This window comes from Hyperolius riggenbachi, chromosome 3 (assembly GCF_040937935.1).
Source record: "Hyperolius riggenbachi isolate aHypRig1 chromosome 3, aHypRig1.pri, whole genome shotgun sequence".
NCBI lineage: Eukaryota > Metazoa > Chordata > Amphibia > Anura > Hyperoliidae > Hyperolius > Hyperolius riggenbachi.
The window spans coordinates 50,234,997-50,260,814 of NC_090648.1; the positions used below are offsets into that span (position 1 = coordinate 50,234,997).

At 43.1% G+C, this 25,818-nt stretch overlaps 1 protein-coding gene across 1 annotated transcript in view; it reads right to left on the reverse strand.

Moving 5' to 3' along the window:
* Nucleotides 1–25,818, reverse strand: part of LOC137562096 (serine-rich adhesin for platelets-like) — a 174,237-nt gene that overhangs the window by 38,178 nt on the left and 110,241 nt on the right. Inside the window, exons 73-78 of the mRNA XM_068273433.1 lie at nt 23,182–23,286; nt 19,623–19,738; nt 16,489–16,550; nt 9,088–9,236; nt 3,622–3,678; nt 2,874–3,042 (exon numbers count right to left, since the gene is read on the reverse strand). Coding sequence (XP_068129534.1) covers nt 2,874–3,042; nt 3,622–3,678; nt 9,088–9,236; nt 16,489–16,550; nt 19,623–19,738; nt 23,182–23,286 — 658 coding nt within the window. The remainder of the gene's footprint in view (nt 1–2,873; nt 3,043–3,621; nt 3,679–9,087; nt 9,237–16,488; nt 16,551–19,622; nt 19,739–23,181; nt 23,287–25,818) is intronic.

Below are 25,818 nucleotides of genomic sequence, written 5' to 3' on the forward strand. Positions count from 1 at the left end.
TGCTCCCCACATAACGATTATTTTCTGGTGAATGCTGTGCACCTTGCGATTATTTTCTGGTGAATGCTCCCCACATAGCGTTTATTTTCTGGTGAATGCTGTGCACATAGCGTTTATTTTCTGGTGAATGCCCCCGCATTGCGATTATTTTCTGGTGAATGCTGCGCACATAATGATTATTTTCTGGTGAATGCTCCCCACATTGCGATTATTTTCTGGTGAATGCTCCCCACATAGCGATTATTTTATGGTGAATGCCCCCACATTGCGATTACTTTCTGGTGAGTGCTCCCCCCAGTGTGATTATTTTCTGGTGAATGCTGCCCACATTGCGATTATTTTCTGGTGAATGCTGCCCACATTGCAATTATTTTCTGGTGAATGCTCCCTGCATAACGATTTTCTGGTGAATGCTCCCCACATAACGATTATTTTCTGGTGATTGCTCCCCACATAACGATTATTTTTTGGTGATTGCACCGCACATAACGATTATTTTCTGGTGATTGCTCCCCACATAGCGATTATTTTCTGGTGAATGCTGCCCACATAATGATTATGGACATGGGTGTGGTTATGTGGTTGGGCGCGGTTAATTTAACCACTCCCAGAGAAAATCTTGCACCCAGGTGCCAGGCACCCCAGGCTCACCCTGTGCCTAGGTATATTGGGTAAGCACCTCCGGAGTACAGCTGTTAGAGAATGTACCTTTAATGTGCTCTGGATAAAAACAACAGACAATATTCCACGCTTGAGAGAAATTAATATCCGGCACTATTATCAGGTTTTAAGCCTTCATACATTTTATACAGTCTTCATGACTCATCCATCCATTACAGCATATTGCAATGTAAGGTTGGTAAACATACCCTAATAACGTTCCTGCCATGGGGCAATGTGGGAGCAGCGTTCTGCCTGACGACCGTTTCGCTTGGTACAAGCTTCTTCCGAGGCTCCGTGCACTCGGAGGGTATGTTTACCAACCTTACATTGCAACATACTGTAATGGATGGATGAAACATGAAGCTTGAAAATGGGGGAGAAACCGGGAGCCCAATATGGTGCAGTATGTTAATATGGAGAGATCTGTTGTGAATAAATGAGATGATTATACTCACAAGGATGGTTCGCCACAAAGGCAACCACTGGACAGGCCGGCGGGGAGAATTGTAACCTGACCCCGCTCAGGTTTAAAAAGTCGCTCTCTGTAGATAGGAGAAAATGGGGATACACCCCTCCACCAAGAGTGGACTACATAATATTGAAATACGATAACAGAGGCGCCAAACAGAATAAAATTAGTTACAATTGTTAAAAAGGGGGAAGTGGGTGGACTCACCTCCCTTCTGAAAAAAAGGGCCGGACAATGGACTATACTTACAGTCTAAAGTAACATTTATTAGTAACTCCAAAAGTGCAACGCGTTTCACGGGTAACAGTCCCGCTTCTTCAGGCAAACGATTTTTGGAGGGTGTGAAATCAGGTCAGGAACCAGGTAGAGGCGCTCATTCAGAGAGATAAGCAGCTGCAGTTAAAGGGAACCAGAGAGGAAGGCACTTGAAAAATGAAAAAAGATTTTATACATACCTGGTGCTTCCTCCAGCCCCAGCAGCATGGATCACTTTCACGCCGCTGTCCTCTGCTGCCTCTATCGCCGGTAATGGTTCCCATCACTTCTGCCGGACGTAGCCAGTTGGATGCATCCACAGGGGCTCCCTCCATCTTGCCGGCACCTGCTTTACGAATGCGCCTGCACAGTTCTGAGGGTGCACACTGTGCTTGCGTCTTCTGGCTCGACTTGCTGAAATGACGGGACCCGGTACTGGCGAACAGAGGCAGCGGAGAAAGGCAGCGTGGGAGCGATCCAGGCTGACGGGGCTGGAGGAAGCCCCAGGTATGTATAAATCTGTTATGCGCTTCCTCTCTGGTTCTCTTTAAGAAAGTGAGACCTGTCATCTGCTAAAGCTGGATGGTGTAATGGTTAAGGGCTCTGCCTCTGACACAGGAGACCTGGGTTCGAATCTCGGCTCTGCCTGTTCAGTAAGCCAGCAGCTATTCAGTAGGAGACCTTAGGCAAGTCTCCCTAACACTGCTGCTGCCTATAGAGCGCGCCCTAGTGGCTGCAGCTCTGGCGCTTTGAGTTCGCCAGGAGAAAAGCGCGATATAAATGTTCTGTGTCTGTGTTAAAGCTATAACGTACACACAGGGTTAACAGATGTAGGGAGAGGAATTCCCCCCTCCCCTCATGATTCACTGGTTCATCACTCTGGCCCGTCGCCCTCCTCAGTGAATTGAGAAAGGAATTTGATAACAGTCAGGCTAGGTTTACAGTGCTCAACTTACTGCCCATACTATTCTATGGACTTGTTCACACTAATGGATCACGTTATTTTAACTTGCTGCATGCAGGCTTTGCATTAAAATCTATGACCAGTCTCCATTGCAGTTCACACTCATTTTCACTTGTGCGCTATGCAACTTACCACTGTGAATCCAGCCTAAAAGAAGATATAAGCAGTGAAAGGTATACAGCGGTATTTAGGAACACGTAACAAACTATTTCAATTTAATTTGTTTTAAAAACAAATTCAATCCATAGTGCTCCTTTGAGTCTGTGAGCATGTGAAAACATTATCAAGCAAGTTTACATTGTCATGAAAATGTGTATCTTACCAAAAATACTTTACGTTTTTTCAAAATTTGTAGTTATTGTGAAAGCAGACACCATAATTATGATTACATGCAAAATTAATTTTACAGCAATTTGAAATTTTGCTTTGCGATTTTGCAATATAATTGCCAATTTCACAGCAAAATTTCTACTATGTAAAATGTGAGCTCATCACTAGTGATGTGAGATGTGTTATACTTACTAGCAGTGGGGACCAGTGAGTGTGACTGAACACTGCCCATTGTTGCATTTCAAAGGATAGTCATGCAGCGCACTGCAGTTGCTGATACAAATGAGCTGATCTGTCCCATTTACACCATAATAATACTTTCGCACTTGTTCAGGGATGGCAGACGATAGTGAACACAGCTCTGAAGGGACAGAAAAAAAAGGGATCAAAGTTGCTAATGCAGAAAACCAAATAAGGCAGGTTTGAAACAGCCTCACGTTTTATTAACGCACATGAAGGTAAATTTGCCGCAGAACCACCTGTGGTGTGAAACAGCCCTTAGGCTAGGTTCACAGTGGCAACGCGCGTTGCATTGCTACACCACGCAGCTTTGATCAGCTGTGCACTGCGGTGCTAACCCAGTTGGTGCTATAGTTATCACGCCTAAACTTATCATGCCTAAACTGAGTTTAGGCGTGATAAGGGGCTTTTCACCAGCGTGCTAACTGTTAGCACGCTTTTGTGAATCAAGCCCATAGGCTTTAATAAAAAGCCTGCATGCAGCGAGTTAGAATAACATGATCAGTTTAAATGCAGTACTTTGAACAGGCTCATAGAGTTATATGGGCAATGAGTTGACATGCAAGATTATTGTGCATCGCAACTGACCACTGTGAACAGGGCCTCAGGGTTACTAAACATGTCTACTCAGCAGACTATTTTTTTAGAATACTAGTCAGGAAAAAAATACAAAATTGGCCTTATTAAAAAAAATGAATACCTGTTAGGTCAACGTTTGTTGTGTTATTAACATCTGTCAAGTTAAAGCAGACAGCACCTGTAAAAATAAATGGTTAGATTTACATTCTTGATAAATATTTAAAAGAAGCTCAAACTTTACATAAAATCATAAAAATCACAGATGTGAAAAAGACTCAGTTAAAAAAACATATTTTCCATAAAATAACAACAATCAGTTGTTTTTGTTTTTTGTTTTGTTTTGTTGTTTTTTTTTTTGCATTGTTTTTAATCATCACATAGCCAAAATGCTAAAACAGATAATCAGTGGAAGAAGTTTAATTCTTCGTTCTGCCTAATATTTTTTCTCCACAAGGAAGTTGTGAAAATAGCATATTTGAAGCAGTGTCCTATCTAACCACCAAAGCTTTTGTTTGTCCTCTGCTAATGCGTGAAATAAAATAATTACATCAGTCCTTATCTGCCTGAAAGTTCTGCAGTCAAGCAGGCCTGGGAAGTAGGAAGAAGTAGGGTAATAAAGTCGTCTGCTAAACCTTTCAATGTAAAAAGAAGAGGTAAAATTGATTTTTTTTAATAATAAGCTACATTGTTGACATACATTTTTAATGTGCTATAGTGGTGCTCTGGGTACTAAAATATCGCTTGGTTCCCTTTAAGGTTAGGCTTCAATATTAGGAGGGTAGGTGTTGGCTAACAGGGTAAAGCATTATGCAAATCATCTCTTTATGCCTCTAAAAGCCCAAAACACATCCAGAACCGCTAATATATAGTAAAGCTATAACATATACATTTTACAGAGCCACACCAACCCAAACTGCATACAGCCTATTTCGGACTTGTGGTCCTCCTTAGTGCATGGCAGGGATTGATATGGCTCTATGGGATAGGGCTTTGACCAGTACAACAGAACACCCAGAAAGCCCATGGTGACCCAGAACCACAAGGAAAGTATAAGAGACTGAAAGAGACCAAGAAACTCCCCTACTAAAAAGCAACGCTGAGTGCATGGTGGATTGATGTGACTCTGCAAAATGTATATGCTATAGACTTGCTATACATAAGCAAAATGTATATGCTGTAGACTTGCTATACATAAGCTGTTATATATATTCCACTCATGGTTAGAGGTTGATCTAAGACAGTTATTGTCAAACAACTGTGTTTACTTTTTTTAAAATCATAATCCCCACACAAACTAACCAATCACTGTGATTAAATGATGTGATTGATTTGGTCTGATAACATGCACACAACTTGACACAAAGAGGTTGTATTGGTTATTAAAAGTAACCAGTTCATGTACACCTGTGATCTATTGGCTTGTAATTAGCCGGTGTGTATATAAAAGGTCAATGGCCTCAATTCACTAAGATCACGCTGGAGATAATAAGGCAAGAGAAAACTTACCTCCACACAGTGAGAGAGTTATTTTATCTCTTCATTCCTTAAGTTACCTCATCTGTAGTTAATTTACCTCCTCTGTAGTTAATTTACCTCCTCTGTAGTTAATTTACCTCCTCTGTAGTTATTTTCACACGCAGTTAATGAACAGCCTGTCTTTAACTCTGGAGTTATTTTAAGGATTAAAGAGTTAACTTAAAGACAGAAGAGTTAACTTTAGGTTTGCCTGAGGTAAAATGTTTCCTGAATACTACATGCTTTATCACCATGGTAACAACTCTAGAAGAGTTATTAAAGACAGGAGATAAGCTTAGTGAATTGAGGCCAATGTGTTTCTGAACTCCTGACAGACCCTTGCATCACCCAGTGTTGCACTAATGTTTTTTTTTTTATTCTAAGTCATAGGTAAAGCAAAACAAAATGTCAAAGGATCCGTGGATAATGGTAGTTAAACTCTATAAAACAGGAAAGGAATATAAGAAAATAAAAGTGGATCATTATGGATTCTGTTGAAACCAAATTACAATCAGGTAAATCAACTAAAATATCAGTCATAACTGCCAGAAAAATAGTTTGGGATGTATGGAAAAAAACACAAATAACTTCAGTTGAAATACATTACTCCCTTAAAAAAGGGGTGTGGCAGTTTTAAGATGCTCAATAAGGAGACACTTCAATAAAGATGGGTCAAGTTGCCTGAAGAAAGCCATTGCTACCTAAGTGCCACAAAATATCCCCCTTACAATATGCTAAAAAAAAAAAAAAAAAGAAACAAGCTTCAAACCTTTTAGTAATTTGAAGTGATAAGAGAAAAATTGAACTTTTGGGCCAAAACCATAAACACTACATTTACAGAGGAGCCAACAAGGCCCATTATGAAAGGTACACCACTGTGAAACATGCTGGTAGATCGCTGATGTTTTGGGGATGTGGGAGCTGCAATTGATGATGCATTGATGGCAATATAAATGCAGTAAGTTACCAAGAAATACTGGAGAAAAATTTGCACTCATCAGCCAGGAAGCTCAGCATGGGACGTACTTGGACATTCCAACATGATAATGATCCAAACCTCATTGGCTACAGCAAAATACAGTGAAGGTTCTGGAGTGGCCATCTTAGTCTCTCAATATCATTGAGCCACATTGAGACGTCAAATGTGCAGTTCATGCAAAACAGTCTCAAAAGTTCCGGGAACTTCGGGAAGTTATTTGCCAGGAACAATGGGAAGATTTACTGTCTGAAAAGATAGACAAGTTGTAGACAACATCCACAACTACCACAAAATACTTCAAGCTGTCATTTATGTTAAAGGGAGCAATACCTGGTATGAAGAACTGGGGTATGTAAACTTTTGATCAGGGTCATTTGGGTCATTTGTGTAGCAATTATGATTTTAAAAGAGTAAACACAGTTGTTAAGCATTTAAATGGCTTTAGCCAAACCAACCACTAACCATGAGAGAAAGAAATGTTTTTATGATAATCTGAATTTCCAATTTCTGACTTTCTGATTTCTGTAGAATGGGTATTTAATAAAGTATTGTCATTTTTCAAAAAAGATTTTAACCTGCTATAGTTTGCAGATGTATGCTGTTATGTGACTACCGAGGTACATTTCCGAATTCTCTAATTTGCCCAGTTCTTCCAAGTCTTGTGACTTGCCTAAAATTTCAACAGTATTATGATTTCCGCAGTAAAATACTGATTCTCTAATTAGCCCAGTGCTTCTGAGTCTTGTGACTGGCCTTAAATTTCCAAATCTCAGTAGTGCGATATTCCGCAATGGAATTTAAATTTCCACATTCTGATTTCCAATTACCAATATCTGCACTGGAATGCCGATTCCTGATTGGAAATGCAAAAATCAGAAGTCCATGCAATTTGGAAAGTCGTCCCTAGTGTCACACTGGGCACTGAAGTTTGGGATGTTGATGACTCACTTTTCTAATTTAAAAAAAATTACAGTGGCAAGCTTGTGTTTTAAAACAGAATTAAAGCAAACTTGAGTGAGTGAGCAAGTGAGTTGTGTTAGATACTTTTCTCAGTAGTTTTGCGGATCCGCTTCATCATCTTATCTACTAAAGTGAGAAGTAAAAGTTAGCAAGGGCGTAACAATAGGGGATGCAGCCCCTGCACCTACGGGGGCCCTCTCAGGGCCATTTTGTGGGCAGGAGGGGTCACAGCATGAGGGGAGAGCTTGGCCACACATCGAGAGCCTCCTTTCTCTAAGTGTCTGTAGGTAGAGTGAGGCACTTAGTGATCGGACCTCCACCGTGAATGGAAGAATGTGTCCTGACCGCCCGCCTGCTGCCACTAATTGATGCTAGAGGGGGGTGCTGAGGGGAGAGCCTGAGGTGAGGGAAGGGAGGGGGGATTGTCCCTGTGTGGCCAAGCTCTCCCCTCATGCTGTGAACCCTCCTGCTCCCAAAACGGCTCTTAGCAGGGGGGTGCATACAAATTTTTGCAGGGGGGCCCGGTGATTTCTAGTTATGCCCCTGAAAGTATACCTATTTGACAAAATTTTGTTAAATAGGTAGTTAGTGGATGCATTCTTAGCCATGAATGAGTGCATCCAGACTGGGCATGCCCGAGTAAGGTACACAAATACCCAGTAGAAGGAAATGCTCATGCACAGAGGAAAAAAAGGCATGCACAAGCAGCTTTGTTCTACTAAGCATGCATGAACCTTATTAATTCATGCCCAATCTGGATAAACCAAAAGCTGGGAGTGCAGCCTGGAATTGAAGAGGGTCATTGCACTGGAACAGTGAGCACTATGAGGATCTGAGAAGCCTCTCGATCATCCAGAGGATTTCCACTACTGAGGCAGTATCTAACTTTTTTCACTTCATGTTCCCTTCAGGCCAGTTTTACAACTAAGGTTAGTGGTGCAAGTATCCCATCGCACCGCAGAAACCAGCCTTAATATGACTTTGTGCGGTCATAGGGCCATATGTATAGCACCGCCCCCCACTCAGTGACGTACTCCCTGCTGGACAGGAAGTACATCACTGGGCTTCCCATCAGTGCACACATGCGTGACATGTTGCAATGCACTCCCTTCATTTACAGTTACTGCATCGCTCATTGGGCTTGATTTACAAAAGCATGCTAACTGCTATCACAGCAGTTATCACGTGAGCTGCCACGTGCAAAGCTTTGCACGTGAACAGCGTTACTTTGCATAATAAGCAAAGGCTATCGTGTGATCACGTAAAGCGCGCATGTGATCGCATGATAACCTTCGCTTATCACGCAAAGTAACACTGTTCGCGCGCAAAGCTTTGCGCCCGTGATAACTGCTGTGATAGCAGTTATCACGCTTTTTGTAAATCAAGCCCATTGACTTGCTTATTTGCATAATTCATATGATATGCATGGATCATGTGACAATGCCCTGCAGACTTGGATACCTCTGGCCCACTGCATCGCATCACATTAAGGGCTTGATTCACTAAACCATGATAACTCAAATATCACACCTTGTCAAGATATCACACCTTATCAAGATATCACACCTTATGAAAAGATATCACACCTTATGAAAAGATATCACACCTTATCAAAATAACACGCCTTATCAGAGTAGCATAGTGAGCGCTACGAACCCGCAGGGGCTCAGGGCAGGACAAGTGCCATTGCCAATTAGCAGGCATAAGTTCATAGCGCTTGCTATGCTACTCTGATAGGGCGAGTTCACTTTGATAAGGTGTGATATGTTTGATAAGGTGTGATATCTTTTCATAAGGTGTGATATCTTTCATAAGGTGTGATATTTGAGTTATCACGGTTTAGTGAATCAATCCCTAAGTGTGTAAGTCTCCATAGACTTGCCTTGCCCTCGTAGGGGGAAGTCTAACATGGGGCAAAGCAGTGGGTAAATGTAAAAGAAACCTCAAAGTCATACAAGTAACTGCATCACTTGCAAAAGCCTCACTTTAAGTTATAAGTGTACACAAGAATCCTGGCCCATCTCTTGGTCTTGCTAGCCAAAGAAGAAGATTAACACCAGGAATAATGCTGTAAAACTCTGCCCTAAGGTATTGTATGATGTGGGTTTAGAGAGACAGACACTGCATACTTACCAGCATATACATCTTCCTTTCCCCCACTACTACAATTTACTTCACGTAAATGCTCTCTCAATTCCTGAACATACTGATTTGATTGACTTGTGAGGCTTTGAAAATCAGTTGAGTAAATAACATCATGTTCCACAACAATACTTCCTTCCCTAAAAGAAGAGAAAAAAATTGCATAAGAAATAAAAATAAGGAGAGATAAAACATAAGTTAAAAAAGTGATGTGTATACCAAAAGATGTTTACATTACGCTGTTAATGCACCCACGATTTAACGAGTGTTATGCATTGCTCCTTCTACATAATAAACACTGTGTGTACTGCACTTGTGTAATTTGTGTACCGTCACATTATGACTTAACCCTTTCCACCTAAGTTGTGGTACACGGTCTATGTAATGTGCCCATACATGATACAATCAAAACGTTCAATTTTTTTTTCCATTTATTTGACCAAAACAATTGAAAAAAAGTTTAAAAAGGATCTTTTTGTTTAGATGAAGAAAAAAAGAATCGATTATCTTTTTTTTTTCAATGATAATCTGATCGGACGTGTTGGAAAAATCTTTATATTTGATCTAACGGAATAATCGAACAAAATTATCTGATCGAAAAAATTTAAAATGTTTTATCATGTATGGGCATCATAACACTCATTCAATTCGACTATAGATGCAATCAGAAATGTAATTCACAATTTTACCTATCTAAAAAAAAATCTTAAAACCTAACTTTTAATTGATTTGATTAAAATGCCTGTCTCTGCAGATATCTCAATGCTATTCTGGCTAGGGTTGCTCGCTGGATTCCGCGAAATTGAGATTACCACGGTTCCGGTCGGAAACTGGCAATTCTGCTCCGTTAAGCCGGAACTGAATTGCTGTAGCGGTAATCGGAAATTAGCGGAATCTCTATACGGAATTCCGTCGGAATTCAGAGCCATCGGAAGTTAAAAGCCAATCGGCTGCATTTAGTGTTAGGCAGAATGTTTAAGCTTAACAAAAAACAACCAATCCTATGTTAGCAACCATCTCCTAGCTACCTATCATCAGCTATCCCACCCATTTTGTATATAAGAGAGCTGTGACAGTCACAAAGCTTGTGGGTTTCAGTCTGGTGTTTTGGAGAGAGGAGAGACAGACCCATATTAGTTGTTTATTCATAAAACAATAGTCTTTTTAAAGACTGTATAAAACAAAAGTCTTTTTAAAGACTGTGAGAGAGAATTATACTGAGTGTGAGCTATTAGCAGTAGTAGCTAGGTGTATCTGTGAGAGAGTGACAGTAGATGTTAGTTTGAGTGATAGATTGTAGTGTAGTGTGCTAGTAGTTGCTGTGTGGAGAGGGTTAGAGAGAGCCAGCCAGGCCGCAGGCTTAGTGTTTGACAGAGTGAGAGAGTTAGGTGATTGATTAGTTGAGTGTAGAGCAAGGTTGTTTTTTTTGTTTTTTGTTTTTCTAAGTTCATTTTTTTTGTTCTCTTTATTTTGTTTTTGATGTATTTTCTTTATTTCACCCCCTTATTTTCTTATCTGTTTTTTAGTTCAAGTTAGGTGGATTTATTTTACTTTGGTTCTGTCGCTCATACCCCTTCCCCAATAAACTTTGTTGGCCCCAAAAGAATGGAGCGAGAACAGCAGCAATTTCCTGCCACTCCTAAAAGAAAATGGAGTGATGGTGGTGTTGGTGGATCACGTCAAGTACGTGATCAGGTTGAGGGTGGCAGCAGCAGCAGGAAGCGTTCTACCTTGATCAGAGATGTCTTCCGTGTTCGCACGCAGGAAAATTTTGACAGAGCAGCAGCCGAACAGAGTTATTGATTATTTTGATCAGGAACCCTCTAACCAGTCTGAGGAACTTGAAGCTAGTTGCATGAGCACCAGTAGTGGCCAGGTTCCTCATGACCAGAACCCGACCGCAGCTGCTTCTCTTGACGAGGTTGCTTCCTTCCAGTATTCTCCTCCAGATCTAAAGCACACCTATGTTGATGAGAGAGATGTGCAGAAGGATTGGGATGAGGCATTGGAGGAGACCATGGGACCAAGCTCCCAAGAAGTGGTGGGTTCTGTGGTGACAGAAATGGCCCCTGTGTTTTCTTCATCCAGTAATCCATCACAACTGGGAGCCACCACTGGGGGTCCAGAAGAGTCACTTATGGGTTCCAGAGCTTTGGTTTAACTGGATGATGTTTTGGATGATGAGGTGGCTGATCCAACGTGGTCGCCATCTGGTGGGTTAGGCACTAGCAGGCATGAGCAGCATGGAGAAACAGAGCAGACGGTCGGTTGGCCAGCAGCTTGCAAGTGTTTTCCTGTCTGTCAGCACCTACCAGTCCAATGCTGAGCATGGACATGCTACACCAGGTCGCACCACTGTTCCACGTGCACGCACGTCCCCTGCATGGAATTATTTTACTGTTTTTAAAGAGGATAAATCCAGGGCAGTCTGTTCTGTGTGCCGTTAATCAGTGCAAAATCGGGCAGCGGGTTCAGTACTTCAGGGCTGATAAGCCATCTGCGCGTCCACCACAGACGGGAGTTTGAATATGTAAAGAATTCCAATAAGATCGGTGGAGGAAAAGCAGCAGCAACAGGCCCTTCCTCTTCTTTTTCTATTCGTCCTGTCCCTATCCAACCTGCTCCGGCCCATGATTCTACTTCAAATCCCTCTGCATGCCAGGCTGGAAGAGGGCTCCAGACCTCGGCAAGCACCTCATCATCACCCTTGTTGGTTTCCTCTGAATCACCAGTGTTCCAGCGTCAGGCCTCTGTGCCAGAAATTTTGCAAGGGAAGCAGATGCTCCCTGCAACTGATCCATTTGTTGTCAAAAATAATGTGCTCCTGGCAAGGCTTTTGGGCCAACAGCTGCTGCCCTACCAGTTTGTGGACTGTGCCCCCTTCCACAGACTGATGAACAGTGTTGCTCCACAATGGCAGATCCCCAGCCACCGTTATTTTGCCAGGAATGCTATCCCTGCCCTTCACCAGCACATTGTGGAGTGTGTCGGCCGGACTATGGATCACGTTGTCGGTGGCAAGGTGCACTTCACTATGGATGGCTGGAGCAGCAGGCATGGGCAGGGAAAGTATCTAACTTTTAATGCTCATTGGGTCACCCTCCATGGTGCTGCTGAGGAGGGTGCAATATCTGGGGCATCTCAGCTGGTGGTGCCACCACGTGGGTTTAAGGGGAGGCCTGTTCTACTTCCCTCTGCTACCTGTTCTGTCAAAGGCCAGTCCGCCATTGCTGAGCCTCCCAGCAAGTGGTCCCATTCCTACGCTGGTCTGCAGCACCATCAATGCCAAGCAGTGCTGAAACTCAAATCCATGGATGAGAACAGGCAAACCGGATTTGTAATCCTTGCAGCCTTACAGGATCAGATTCGGCAGTGGCTGTCCCCCCAAAAACTGGAGACAGGTGTAGTGGTGTCTGATAATGTTGCCAACATGCTGGCCGCTATTTCTGAAGGTGGCTGTACTCACTTACATTGCTTGGCCCACGTCTTCAACCTTGTAGTCCAGAAGTTCTTACGCACTTTTGATGGGTTGAAGGACGCTGTGGCCTCAGCATGAAAGGTGTCAGCCCACATCCGTCGCTCCACAACCGCCACTGCGGCCTTGAAACTGACGCCATAGCCAGGGCCGGCCCTAGACTTTTTGCCGCCTGAGGCAAATTTAGAAAAAATTGCCGCCCCCTCCCCAAGCCGTGGGTGGGGGTGGCCACCGAGCTGGAGGGGGTAGCGGGCAGGAAGGAGGAATTGGGCCTAGTGGTGGGGAGGGGGTCGGACCCCCCCTCCCTCGCCTGGGTCCCCCGATCTGCACTCCACCTCCAGCTTTAAATAGCTCCGTAGCTGCCGATAGTAAGAGCTGAATTGTAAGAGGGCGGCGTTGAAGGAAGTGACGTCAGTGGAGCACACGCTGGATCTGGAAGAGGTGAGTGGTCCCCGCCCATCCCTCTTACTATCGGCAGCTATGGAGCTATTTAAAGCTGGAGGTGGAGCGCAGATCGGGGGACCCAGACGAGGGAGGGGGGGTCCGACCCCCCTCCCCACCGCTAGGCCCAATCCCCCCTTCCTGCCTACTACCCCTCCAGCTCAGCGGCCGGCCCCCCGCACCCACGGACGGGCGGTTGCCGCCCCCCAATAAGTGCCGCCTGAGGCAAAAGTTTCACCCCTCATGAACGGGCCGGCCCTGGCCATAGCCTGGTCTTGTCTGACGCGGTGGAACTCCAACCTCCACATGCTGGAGAGGTTGTGGGCACATCAAATGGCGGTCAGGCTATACCTGTCTCAGACATCTTCCTCCAGAACAGGGCCACTGGACTACATTACTGGGGACCAGTGGCAGCTGATTGGACAGGTGTGTAAAGTCTTGGAGCCGTTTGAGCAGGCAACAAAATTGGTCAGTGAGGAGCACTGCAGCATATCAGAAGTGCTCCCTATTGTCTTCATGCTGGACAAGGCTCTTGACAAAGTGCTCGGACAGGGGGAGGAAGCCCTACTGAACAGTGGTCAGTCAAGTGGGGGAGTGAGTGAGCATGCTCAAGTCCTGGATGAGGAGGCAGAGCTTGTGGAAGCGGAAGACCCCTTTGTTCGGGGGGTGGGAAGAAGATTCTAATGATGTGGAGCTGGAGCATGATTACAGTTCTGAAAGCCAGGAAGAGGTGATTAATAGCAGACATCTCCGTAAGGACCCCCGGATTAAAAGATTAAAATCAAGGCTCGACATGTAGGTGGCCACCATCTTAGATACCCGGTGCAAGGGGAAAATGTGGCAGTTCATACTCCCCTCCCAAGCAGACGCCAGGGTGAGCAACATCCGGGATGCACTTCTTCATCGGGTAGAAGATGCGTTTCCTGAACCTGTATCCCAGGCCCAAGCTACCAAGCCTCATCATACTCAGCAAAGGTCTGGTGGTCCTACTCCCAGCAGCAGCATCATTAGCCAATCTGTGAACCTGCTGAGTATTTTGAAGGAATTTTACTAGCCAATGCCAGATACTCCTTGTAGCAGCAGCACCACCAACGGGCAAAGTAGTCACTGCCAGCGGCTGGCCCGTATGGTGAATGATTACTTGGGGTCGGCCAGTGCTCCAGACAATATGGAGAGTAATGATGACCTCATAGAGTATTGGACAAAACAACTGGATACCTGACCTGAACTCGCTCAGTATGCACTGGAGGTTCTTGCATGCCCCGTCACCAGTGTTCTTTCTGAGCGAGTATTTAGTGCTGCAGGTGGGGTGGTCACCGACCAATGGACCTGTCTGTCCACAGACAATGTGGACATACTAACGTTCATAAGAATGAACGAGTCATGGATCAGTGATAACTACAAGTTTTTCAAGCCTCAAATGGTCTCCCTCTCAAACTCTGCTGTCTATCACCATCATCGCATATTTTTAGGATGTATTATTATGACAACTCCTGCTTCTCCATAAAAAAAAAATGTAATGACTACTGTGAAACCACCTCTAGGTCCCATGGCCTACAACTTCTCCTGCTGCTCCCAAAAAAATGTAATGACTGCTGTGAAACCACCTCTAGGTCCCATGGCCTATGACAACTCCTGCTGCTCCAAACAAAAATTATAATGACTGCTGTGAAACCACCTCTGGGTCCCATGGCCTACGACAACTCCTGCCGCTACAAAAAAAAATATTTTGATGACCGCCGTGGAACAACCTCTAGGTCCCATGGCCTACGATGTTTTAAAAACGATGATTACAACTGTTTCCATCTGCCAAAAAAACAAGGAGCAGCTTCATTACCTGCCAACAGTAAAAATTTCACCATATAATAAATGTTAGAATGTAAATCAGAGTTTTAAAAGATTTTACAATGGGCAAACACTGACTAAATCATTTATACATAATTATTGTAAAAATAAAGCACTTTTTTATCACATTATTTTCACTGGAGTTCCTCTTTAATATTGTGGAAATTGTTCCGCCGGAATGCGTAATTCCGTGGAATACCGTGGGAAAACCGCCGGGATGTATCGGTAACGGAATTTCACAATAGCGGAATGCGGGATTCGCATGTTCCGATCATCCCTAATTCTGGCGAATAGTGGGAATTCCTGAAAACCATGCATAACTTTATTTTGCTCTAATCAGTATTATGGTCTACCCCTTTTCCCCAGACTGATATAACAATTACATACTATACACAAATCCCTGCACCACAACCTGACATGTTTCACCCCATAAGTCAATGAGTAAGTCAGATAAGGAGAGAAGAATGATGAGTTAAGACAGATGAAGGACAAGCAATGAGTTAAAGCTTTGTACACACACTTGGGGCTTGATTTATCAAGCTGCACTGCTAAAGCGCTGAGGTGCTGAGAAGCTGAGTTTTGCACCAGACCTATCAGAGTTTTGCACTCCATTTCTATTGCCTGATGAAGCGGGAAATGCCCGTGAAACGCGTTGCACCTGCACTTTTGTGGAGTATTTAAATACATTTTTGTCATTTTGAATATACACAACATTCGTATGTGTCTGCTTGCAGGAGGTAAGTCCACCTCTGCCTCCTCTCATTTTAAAAGTTTTAGAATATTTTATCCTTTTGGCGCCTCTGTCTGCTTATACAGTTCCTGAATCCACCCTTTGTTGGAGGGGTGTTGCCCCTTATTTCCTATCTACAGAGAGCAACTTGTTAATCCTGAGTGGGGACATGTATAATCTCCTCACCTGTGACCTGCTGATATAGTGGTTATCTGAATGGTAACCCTTGTTTGTGAGTATAAAACACGTATTTACTTGTCATATCCACTTACCAGTACATACTACAGTGTATTGGGCTCTCTGTGTCTCCATTCTGTGCAGCTTAATGTTGTGTAGTGTGAGCTATGCACGCCTTACATAGCAGTGCAAGCTGCCATGTAAGGAGTGTGCCTTCCTTAGTTACGTGCATTGCTTCCTTAGCAATTTGCGTAGCATTAACTGCGGGTGGTATTTCTTGACTGGTTGGGCTCACTTCTGCAGAGAATCTAGCATATGTATGGTAACCCCCATGCAACTGCAAGAGATACAACCAGCTACTGTAAATCATCTTGTCCAAGTGCAGGCCATTGTATTGCTCCATACTTTTCGACCTAGATTATCCAGCACACCTGAATGACTGTTTCGTTTGTTTTGGATATAAATTGATTAAAAAAAAAAGAGAGCAAGTGGCCATGTGGCCAGACTAAATTATTATGATAAAAGCGACCAGAGATCAAGGTCAAAAATTAACTAGTGTATGGGCACCCTTAACTTGACATAGGTAACAGGGGTGGTCAACAACTCTGAATAATGGAATATGCGTCAAAAACCTAGTACTGAATGTGACAGTAATATCTTTGTTCTTAGAACCTTAACCAAAGTCTGAAATGTTGCATGTGTATAAAAGAGATCAAACAATTACCTGAGAGAAATGATCACAATAGTAACAATAGTCTTTACTATAGGTGAGTAGAATTTTTTCATCTGTAAAGAGGAGACAACATGTGAGATGTTGTTAATCTATTTAGTATGAATATACACTGATCATCAACAACATTAAAAACCATTAATTGGTGAAGTGAGTAAGGCCCCTTTTACACTTCAAGGACCACTATTGCGAAAAAGTGTAAAATACATGTGAACACATACAAATAGGAAGTACGTTTCTTCCAGAGTAAAATGAGCCATAAATGACTTTTCTCCTATGTTGCTGTCACTTACAGTAGGTAGTAGAAATCTGACAGAACCAACAGGTTTTGGACCAACTCATCTCTTCATGGGGGATTCTCAGCATGGCCTTTATTTTTTACAAAGACAGTCCCTGAAAATGATTTATACAAAGATGCTGGCCAGCCTCCCAGCTGCACAGTTTTTTGTCACTTGAATGGAGCAACTGCCATTTACTAAGTGCTTTAGTAAAGAAAACACTGAGAATCCCCCATGAGGAGATGTCAGTTCTGCCAGATTTCTATTACCTACTGTAAGTGACAGCAACATAGGAGAAAAGAAATGTATGGCTCATTTTACTCTGGGGAGAATGTACTTCTTATTTGTATATGTTTACATGTACTTTAAATTTTACGATTTTCGCGATAGTGATCATTTTAATCAGTTGCTCTCAGTTACACTGTAACTGAAAGAAAACAGATTTTCAAAGTAATGTCCATGTTTTCCTATGGAACAGTTACCACCATATGCGTTTTAACTGAAATCTTTTTCGCAATGCACTGCTATGGAAAAAACGCATACCAATGCTCACTAATGCATAATAGCGCTCACTAACGCATACCAACACTTTAAGGCTGCTTTCACAGTGGGCCGTTAAAGTCTCACGTTACAGCAGCCAGTAACGCAGCCTAACTCACAGCACTGTACAATCAATGTGCTGTTCAGTGCCCACGTTGCGTTACATAGTAACGCAGCACGTTTAAACAAAGTGCTGCATGCTGTACGTTATACTGGGCTAAGCCGCGTTAGACTGCTTGCACATGCTCAGTAATGTTGGAGGAGGTCTCCCCTCCTGCTCCGCGGCCAGCCACATGGCTAATTAATATTCACTGCACTGTGGTGACTCGTGGTGGGACTCTTAGTGTTGTCCGGATCATTTGATCCGGATCTTTTTTGTGAGTCGAATCCTCCGGATCATCACAATGAAAGATTCGGTTCACAGTGGATGTCTGTCTGGAAGAAACAGGAACATACAGAATGTACAGTGCAGGGAAAGTCCTGTCCTGCTAGTCATTTCACCCAGTCTGCTTCCCTAGTAAAATGATTCAAATGATTCGGTTCAAAGATCCGGATCTTTTCAATGATCCCATTCAAATGATCCGAATCCTTAAAAAGATCCGGACTTCCTACCACTAACCTGGAGCGGCTGCTTTGAGAGCTGCAACACGCAGCTCAATCTGACGTCCACCTTCAACACCACCATGCGTTGCGTTAGGGGCACGTAATGCGACCTTAACGTCCCCTAAAACGCAATGCCTTGGTGGGAAAGTAGCCTAAGTGTAAGAGGGCCCTGGGGCTTCTTTTACACTGCAAATCACAATTCCATTTTCCAAATCCGATTTGCGATTCCAATTTGCAACACAAGAAGAAAAATGCAGAAAGAACGCAGCATGTAGGACTTTTTTTTAATCGCATCAAAAATCAGAATCGCATCTAGTATAAAAAAGAGCCTCACCACTGATTATCTCATAGCAATAGCTGTCAAGGAGTATGATATTTCAGGCAGCAAGTGAATAACTAGTTCTTGAAAATGATGTGAAGTGAAACAGGAAAAGGGGGAAAGCGTAACTATCTGAGTAATTTGACATAGGACAAGTTTTGGCTTTATGACTGGGACAATATTTTTCCAAATTAGATCTTGTGATTGGGGTGCTTCTTACATGTAGTACTACCTACCAAAACTGGTACAAGTAAGGACAGTAGATAAACCAGTGACTGCTGAATTGGCCGCAATGCTCATTGATGAAAACAGGAAGCAACAAAATTGTGCGAAAATTAAGTGGAAAAATTATGCAAAATGATGAAATATTACTATTACATATGAAATTAATTACAATTTTTTTCCTGAAATTTTGCATTATGATTACGATGCGTAAATGCAAATTTCAATGCGAAATTTCAGCCCACCATTGGAGATAGGAGTATGCAGCAGAGAGAACAAAGGCCACTCTTTATATAAGTATTTAAATGTAAAAGCTATAAATGTGCAAAGAGATTCATTTGTGATGACTTTGAAACAAACAAACCAATATTTTAACCGCTTAAGGACCCGATGGCTCTGGACCCTTTAAAATCAGAGCCATCTTAAAAGGGCATTTTTTAAGCAATGTTCTTGGTGTGATTGGCTCACATCAATCTTGGGGTCAGGAACAAATTAAATTGCCTCCTGCCTGATATACAGAAGCTCTGCTGTCAGTGTGACAGCAGAGTGAGTGAGCGCAGCGACACAAAGAACCGTGGAAAAAGCTAGATCAGATGGTGCAGTGGCGGTGAATAAAATCTACGCCCTGGCAGGAATAAGCAGCCGCAAACAGGGCATGGATTTTAACCACCGCCATCCAGAAGAGGTTAAACAAACAGTAAAACCAGAGGGGTAACTATGGGTGGGCAAGGAGAGACATATGTCCCCAGGCGCAGCACTGTGAGGGCACTCAGCATGGCCATTGCACTCCCATGTGTAGGTGGCTCGCTAACTGCAATGATGGCCCCTGCTCCTCTCCCTCCTTCTCCGGAGGAGTGCAGAAGCGTTAACAGCAGCAGAAAAAGGCTATCTAAAGGAGGGCACATCTGGCTATCTAAAGAGGCGCACATTTGGCTATTTATAGGGGGACACATCTGGCTATCTGAATGGGGAAAGGAGGCACATATAGCTATCTAAATAACGTTTGACTCCCCCATGATAACAACCACATTCTGATGTGTGGCCACACACATTTTGTCTAGAGGGGGTTGGCGCAAAAACTGTCCTTGTCTCTGGGTGCTGAAAGTCGTAGCTATGCCCCTGAGTAAAACATGCAGGAAGTAAACTTTTAGGCTAAGTATAAATACCTCTTTCACAAAATTAGCTTCAAAGTTTTGGTACTTGAAGCTGGTTTTGTCCAGGAGATCCTTGTCAAAAGTGGCATTGACAGAAACTGTGACTCTGACTGTAGCATTGATTTTAGCTGTAAAAAATAGAGCCAAAGACATACAATAAGTTACCTGTACAACTGTTTCGGTTGTGAGGCTTGAGGTATGAGAGAAAGTGGAGGTTGCCAGGAGTGTAACTACAAATCCTGGGAGCCTCTCTAGCAAAACCCCCTTCAGTACTACTCCCTGCTCTTCCCTTGTGCTTTCCTCCTCCCCAGATTCATATAACAATTCCAGCCACCATAACACCCTCTTTAACCCACAGTAACAAGTGCAGCCATAATCCCCCCCTTCCTACACATCAAGTGTAGTTACCATTCTCACGATAAAAAGTGTTGCCACCGTCTACCACTTAAAAAGTGTGGCCTGCAATCCCTGCACCCGCCCAATGTAAATTGTGGCTTCCATTCCCCCACCCATAAGAACTACAGCCACCATCACCACCCTCTTCTCATGTCCTCTCAGAAGTGTAGGGGACTACTCTAAGGTGCTGCCTTTCAACAAGAGACACCCCTTCCCCCTTCATTAGAAAGTAGTGCCGTAGACCAGTTTAAATAACCTGCTCCAGTATTAGATCCACTCCTTATCACTGCAATAGCCTGCCATCATTTACTGGCAAACGTCACAAAGCACGTCTCTGGAGACTTACAAAAGTGAGTGACAGTGGGCAGCTGTGGTTTACCATTTAATCCAGGATGTCCAACTTCAGTTCTCGAGGGTGCCAGTGTTTAGGATAGACGGGGAAATGGAGAAATGTGTTCTACTTGATGATTCACACATTTCCTGAGTCAGTCCCATTAATTAGTTTGGGCCAGACGCGGATCTAGAAGGTTGCAGGCATGCCACGTGCCCCAGGCGACCTCCCTCTTCAAACATCAGGGGGGGGGCAGTGCTGCTGACAGCATTCCTGAGTCTAAGGGAGTAACAATCATCCAGCAGCCTGGCCTTCTCAGTCTTTGTCATATATCTACATTAGAAGCTATTGAGAGGTGAGCTCTGAACTTTTCCCACTCTCCCTACCACAGATCATGTCTCCATCCCCTGAGATAGTGGCAGATGCTTTTGGTCTGGAGGTTACAGGATCTCCCATTCATTCTCCTCTCTGGCATTCACACATTCCTCAGCCTTATCTCAGTGTGCTGTTTACTTACTTTTATTTATGACACTCTCTGCACTTTAACCATTACCCTGCTGGAATATCTGTGACTAGTTTTAACAACGTCTCTCTTGTACAGTGTACCTCAATAGTTAAACATTCATTATATTTCTAGCTCAGTATCTATCTACTGATATTTAATAGGTTGTCAGGCTTTTATTATGTTATAATCATCACTGAAAATGTTTCATTGCTTTCATTCATATGAGAGTGGTGGCTGACATATTTATTTCCTTTTAAACAATACCAGTTGCATGGAAAACTGACAAAATGAGCAGAATTATCATGCAGAATGTCTGTTTTTTTTTTCTGTCCAAGAAAAACACATTAAGTGGGAACTAGCCCTTTGATTAACATGAGTTCTTCTGGGCAGAAAACGCATATGAAAACAGTCCAGTATATTCCCTGCCTTAAATCGGTGGTGGCTGGATGGTGTAATGGTTAAGGGCTCTGTCTCTGACACAGAAGACCAGGGTTCGAATCTCAGCTCTGCCTGTTCAGTAAGCCAGCACTTATTCAGTAGGAGACCTTGGGCAAGTCTCCCTAACACTGCTACTGCCAATAGAGCGTGTCCTCGTGGCTGCAGCTCTGGCGCTTTGAGTCCGCCAGGAGAAAAGCGCGATATAAGTGTTCTGTGTTTGTTAAAGGGAACCTGAAGTGAGTAAAAATAATTAAAATAAACACGACGTAGTTGCAAATGAAGATTACATACTAACCTCACTATCAGTTCCTCTCAGAAGCTCACCATTTTCTTCTTACAGTGATCCCTTGCCACTGGTTTGGGCTATTCCAAAAATGTGTGAGGACCATGGCCCTTAAGGCCTGGAGTAGGACATCCCTGGTTTAACCCATGCACACCCTACTCTCACACAGAACCATCCCCTGGTGGTGCCCAACCCTAAGACCCCCCTAGTGGTGCCTAACCTTAACATCCCCCGATCCCCATTAGCAATAATACAATACGTTATTTCAATGTAATTGCAGCCGCCCGCTAAATAGCGTAACAGCTTTCTATATTACAATAAATGACAGTTACGCCCACATATATCGATGATTATCAATTGCGACCATTTTTGGCCACAACTTTTTCAACTGGTCCTGGGTGGAGGGTCAACAAACATCAGACTACATCGGCTTCAATCGGTCAGCGTGCTTGTAAAAAGTATTAAGAATGGTCATGCTTGGCCAGGAGTCATTAAGAATCCGACAGGACGGATCTTTAATGATGCCCAATGCCCGAACAATATCAATTGGCTGCCGCTGTACACACATAGTGATCATTGCTCATTATCGGCCATTTCAGATGACAGTTATTGCATGTGGGTATGTAGCTTAATATTCTATTCCTCGCTTAACTTTATCTCTTCTGATTTCTTGTAAAATTTTAACATTTTCTGAATCAGTGACTGAAAACCATGCAAATATCATTTTGACTCGAGGTTCCCTAACATGTTTGCAAAGACATGTCTTATGACATTTATTATATGTATATTGTATTTGAATAGTATGTACTTAAAGTCATTCCAAGGTGGACCTGAGGTCAGAAAACAGATACCTAGGAAGAGGGAAGCCTGTGAATCCTCCAGAGGTTTCCCGCATCCTCCCTTAGGCCAGGGTTTCCCATCGCAGTCCTCAAGTACCACCAACAGTGCATGCTTTGTGGAAATCAGCACTGTTGAGACACTCACTGGGAGGGAGAAGGCGCCACAAAAAATAATCATGGATGCAATAAATATAAAATGGTGCACCTCTAAGAAGAAGGGGCAATGCCAATATAGGAAAGACATTTTAATACTCAGACACAAAAATGATAACGCATTTTGCGGAGCACAGTTCACTTCCTCAGATCAAATAAAGCAGTGTCTGGGTAGCCAAGAAACTGCTTTATTTGATCTGAGGAAGCGGACTGCGCTCCGTGAAACGCGTTATCGTTGTTGTGTCTGAGTATTATAATTTCTTTCCTATATTGTTCTTCTTCTTAAGTATCTGTTCTTAACCTTGGGTTGTGTTATAGATAACTGTATTAGTTAATGTCACATTTTTTGTGTATACTACCTCTGTATTAACCATCTATGTTTATATCATGCACTGTGTACAATACCAAAGATGATGACGATTTCATATAAATCATTTATAAAAATACTAATAGGAATAATCAGTGTGCTTTGTATATTGTTACATGGTAGGAGGGGTATATATTAATATGTGAGTGAATAAAAGCAGACCATGTACTGTATATGCTAAAAAAAAACAAAACAAAAAAACATGAGCATGCAGTATTTTGCTTATTTATAATTTTTTTTTTAGAAATGTAGAACTTACTACTCCTAATGTCATTCATGATGAATTCACATTTTGTACCATAGTAGTTCTCTGGACATATACACTTATTCCCATCATACCAGCCTCCATTTACACAGGACCCTCCTGTTGGATAAAATAAATAATGGTTATTATTTCCAGTGTTTAATACTTACCTATTCTTCAACTGAGCACATAACAAATTCAGCCGCCAAGTTTTACAGTAGATACAGTAGCTTAGAATTTCAGGAGCTTAGAATTTTATTCACCTTTAACACTCTTAAAGAGAACCCAAGGCAGAAAGAAAATAAAATACTACCTGAACAAGATCTTCTCCCTGAGTCCAGCAATCCGCTTCTTGCTGTCCTACATCGTTATGTTCATCCGCTGGGTTGCAGGGTAGTTGTTTTAAAGATGTCTAAAACTCCAGAGATCATGATGCGGCAGCATCTCAGCTCTCAGCTCTGCTGTGACACAGAGGGGTGGGGAAGGGGTGGAGAGAGGCGGAGCATGGCTTGGGAAAGGGCGAAGAAGGGTGGAAAAGGGGCAGAGAAAGGTAAGGGAGGGGCGTTCCTAACACCAGAGTGGGTGTTGTGCAGGACTGCATTTCCTGCAAAGGATGTCCCTTCCCCTATTAGGATGCTGGCAAGCTGCTTGTCAGCAATTTCAGGGGAGCACAGCAGAGGGAAGGTGGGAACAGAGAGGACACAGTGGCTTGTGACTGAGCAGGGAACATGTCTCTGTGTTCATTTGTAGAATAGTATTCCCCTTGGGTACACTTTAAGAGCTGTTATGAATGGGGATTAGTGGGCAGGATTCATAAACTTAATTTTGTCGCAAATCTGGCTGATACTCACCGAGCAAAAATGTCATGAAACCTGCTTCAATATAAAAAGGCACTGGATTAACAATGTGTTTAAATAACGTTTCTTTTTTGTCATGTTCCCATCAGAGCTGTGCAGAGGCAAAGGAGAGAGAGGCTCCAGCCTCAGGGCGCAGTGTAGGAGGGGGCTCACAACTCAATGAGCTTTCATTCCCCTACTGTGTTTGAAGCCAAGAGAAATAAGAAAAGGGGATACATAGCAGCGGCTGCAAGCCAGATAACTAGAAATTAAGGTGTTGGGGGCCCTGGGGCACCTCTTAGTCTAATAGCAATCAGTGTGTGACGGCTGGGGTGGGAGGGATGGAGGGGCGCACTTTGCTGTCTCAGCCTTGGAGGCTGGAGGACCTGTCCCAGCTCTGGTTCCCATTGCTAGCCTTGGAATATAGTACATGTCAAATGCACATGTATCATGTATGGAGGACTTGACAATTAGCTGTGATGTTTGGCCTCATATACTTTTAATGCAACTTGCCTAAATGCTGAAAAGTTTGTGGAAATGTTGCAAAATGGTTTGGGTACATACGCTGATGCTTACAAAGGCAGTACTCACACATGCATGTGGGTTTCTATAGTTTTTCCAGTTTTACGTTTTTGTCATTTGTAAATGAAGTTTATTTATATGAAAATGAATCTGATGAGCTTCAAAATTGTGTTTTCATAGACTTGCATTAAACCTCATTCCCATTGCAACACGGATAGAAAGCAACACTGTTGTGCAATGTAAAAATGCAGAAAATTACAAAATGCGTGAAAAAAAGTGTAAAAACACGGGACAAATGCAATGCCATTAAAATAAATTACATGTGTTTTCCTAACTTTTCTTTGGGGATGCTTAAAATAAAATATTTTCTACTCAAGGGTAATCCTATGTCCTTGAATCAAGCTTGACTCAAATATAACCTGCAGCCAATTGAAATCCTCCACAACTTCCACCTGAAACATTTTTTGCTAGATCAGTTTTGGACTGGCCTGGATATGTACCCTGCACCTATCGCCTCGGAAATTCCATTCTTATGTTCTTGGATCAGGCTAGGTTTGATATCTGTCATGTATTCCGAGATCTGGTATCAAAAGTTAGGTGACAGATATCCAGCTATGATTGACTGGAAGGATAGATTTCAGCACTCCTGGACTTTAGAGGAATGGGATATTTTTGGGGGTTTAGCTAAATATTCTACAAATTGTTCCATTAAAGAAATGGGATATAGAATCCTTTATGATTCATATAGAACCCCCTCCCTTTTACACTGGAGGAGTCTCATCCCAAATGATGCTTGTTATAGGGCATGTCGTCTTGTAGCTGACCGGGTACATTTTATGGTGGCACTGTTCTGTGGTCCAGTGATTTTGGGGAGAATGTTTTGGGGTGGCTTTCAAAATCCTTAAAGTGACCCGTAGACAAGTAAAAAGCATTTTTTTTTACTTACCCGGGGCTTCCTCCAGCCCATTAAGCATGGATGCGTCCCTCACCGTCCTCACGCATGCCTCCCGCGGTTCGCCCGGAATCCTCCATTCAGCACAAGCAAACCCCGGTAGACGGCTCAGTCGGGCTCAGTCTGACTGAGTGATGTCAGCCGGGGCCTTCTGCACTTGCGCAGAAGGTCCACGCATGCGCAGAAGGCCCCCTGCTGACATCACACAGCTGCTTACGCAGATTGCGGCTTAACGGAGGACCGCAGGAGGATGGCGAGGGACGCATCCATGCTCATGGGGCTGTAGGAAGCCCCGGGTAAGCGAAAAAAATGCTTTTTATTCGTCTCTCGGTCAATTTAAGG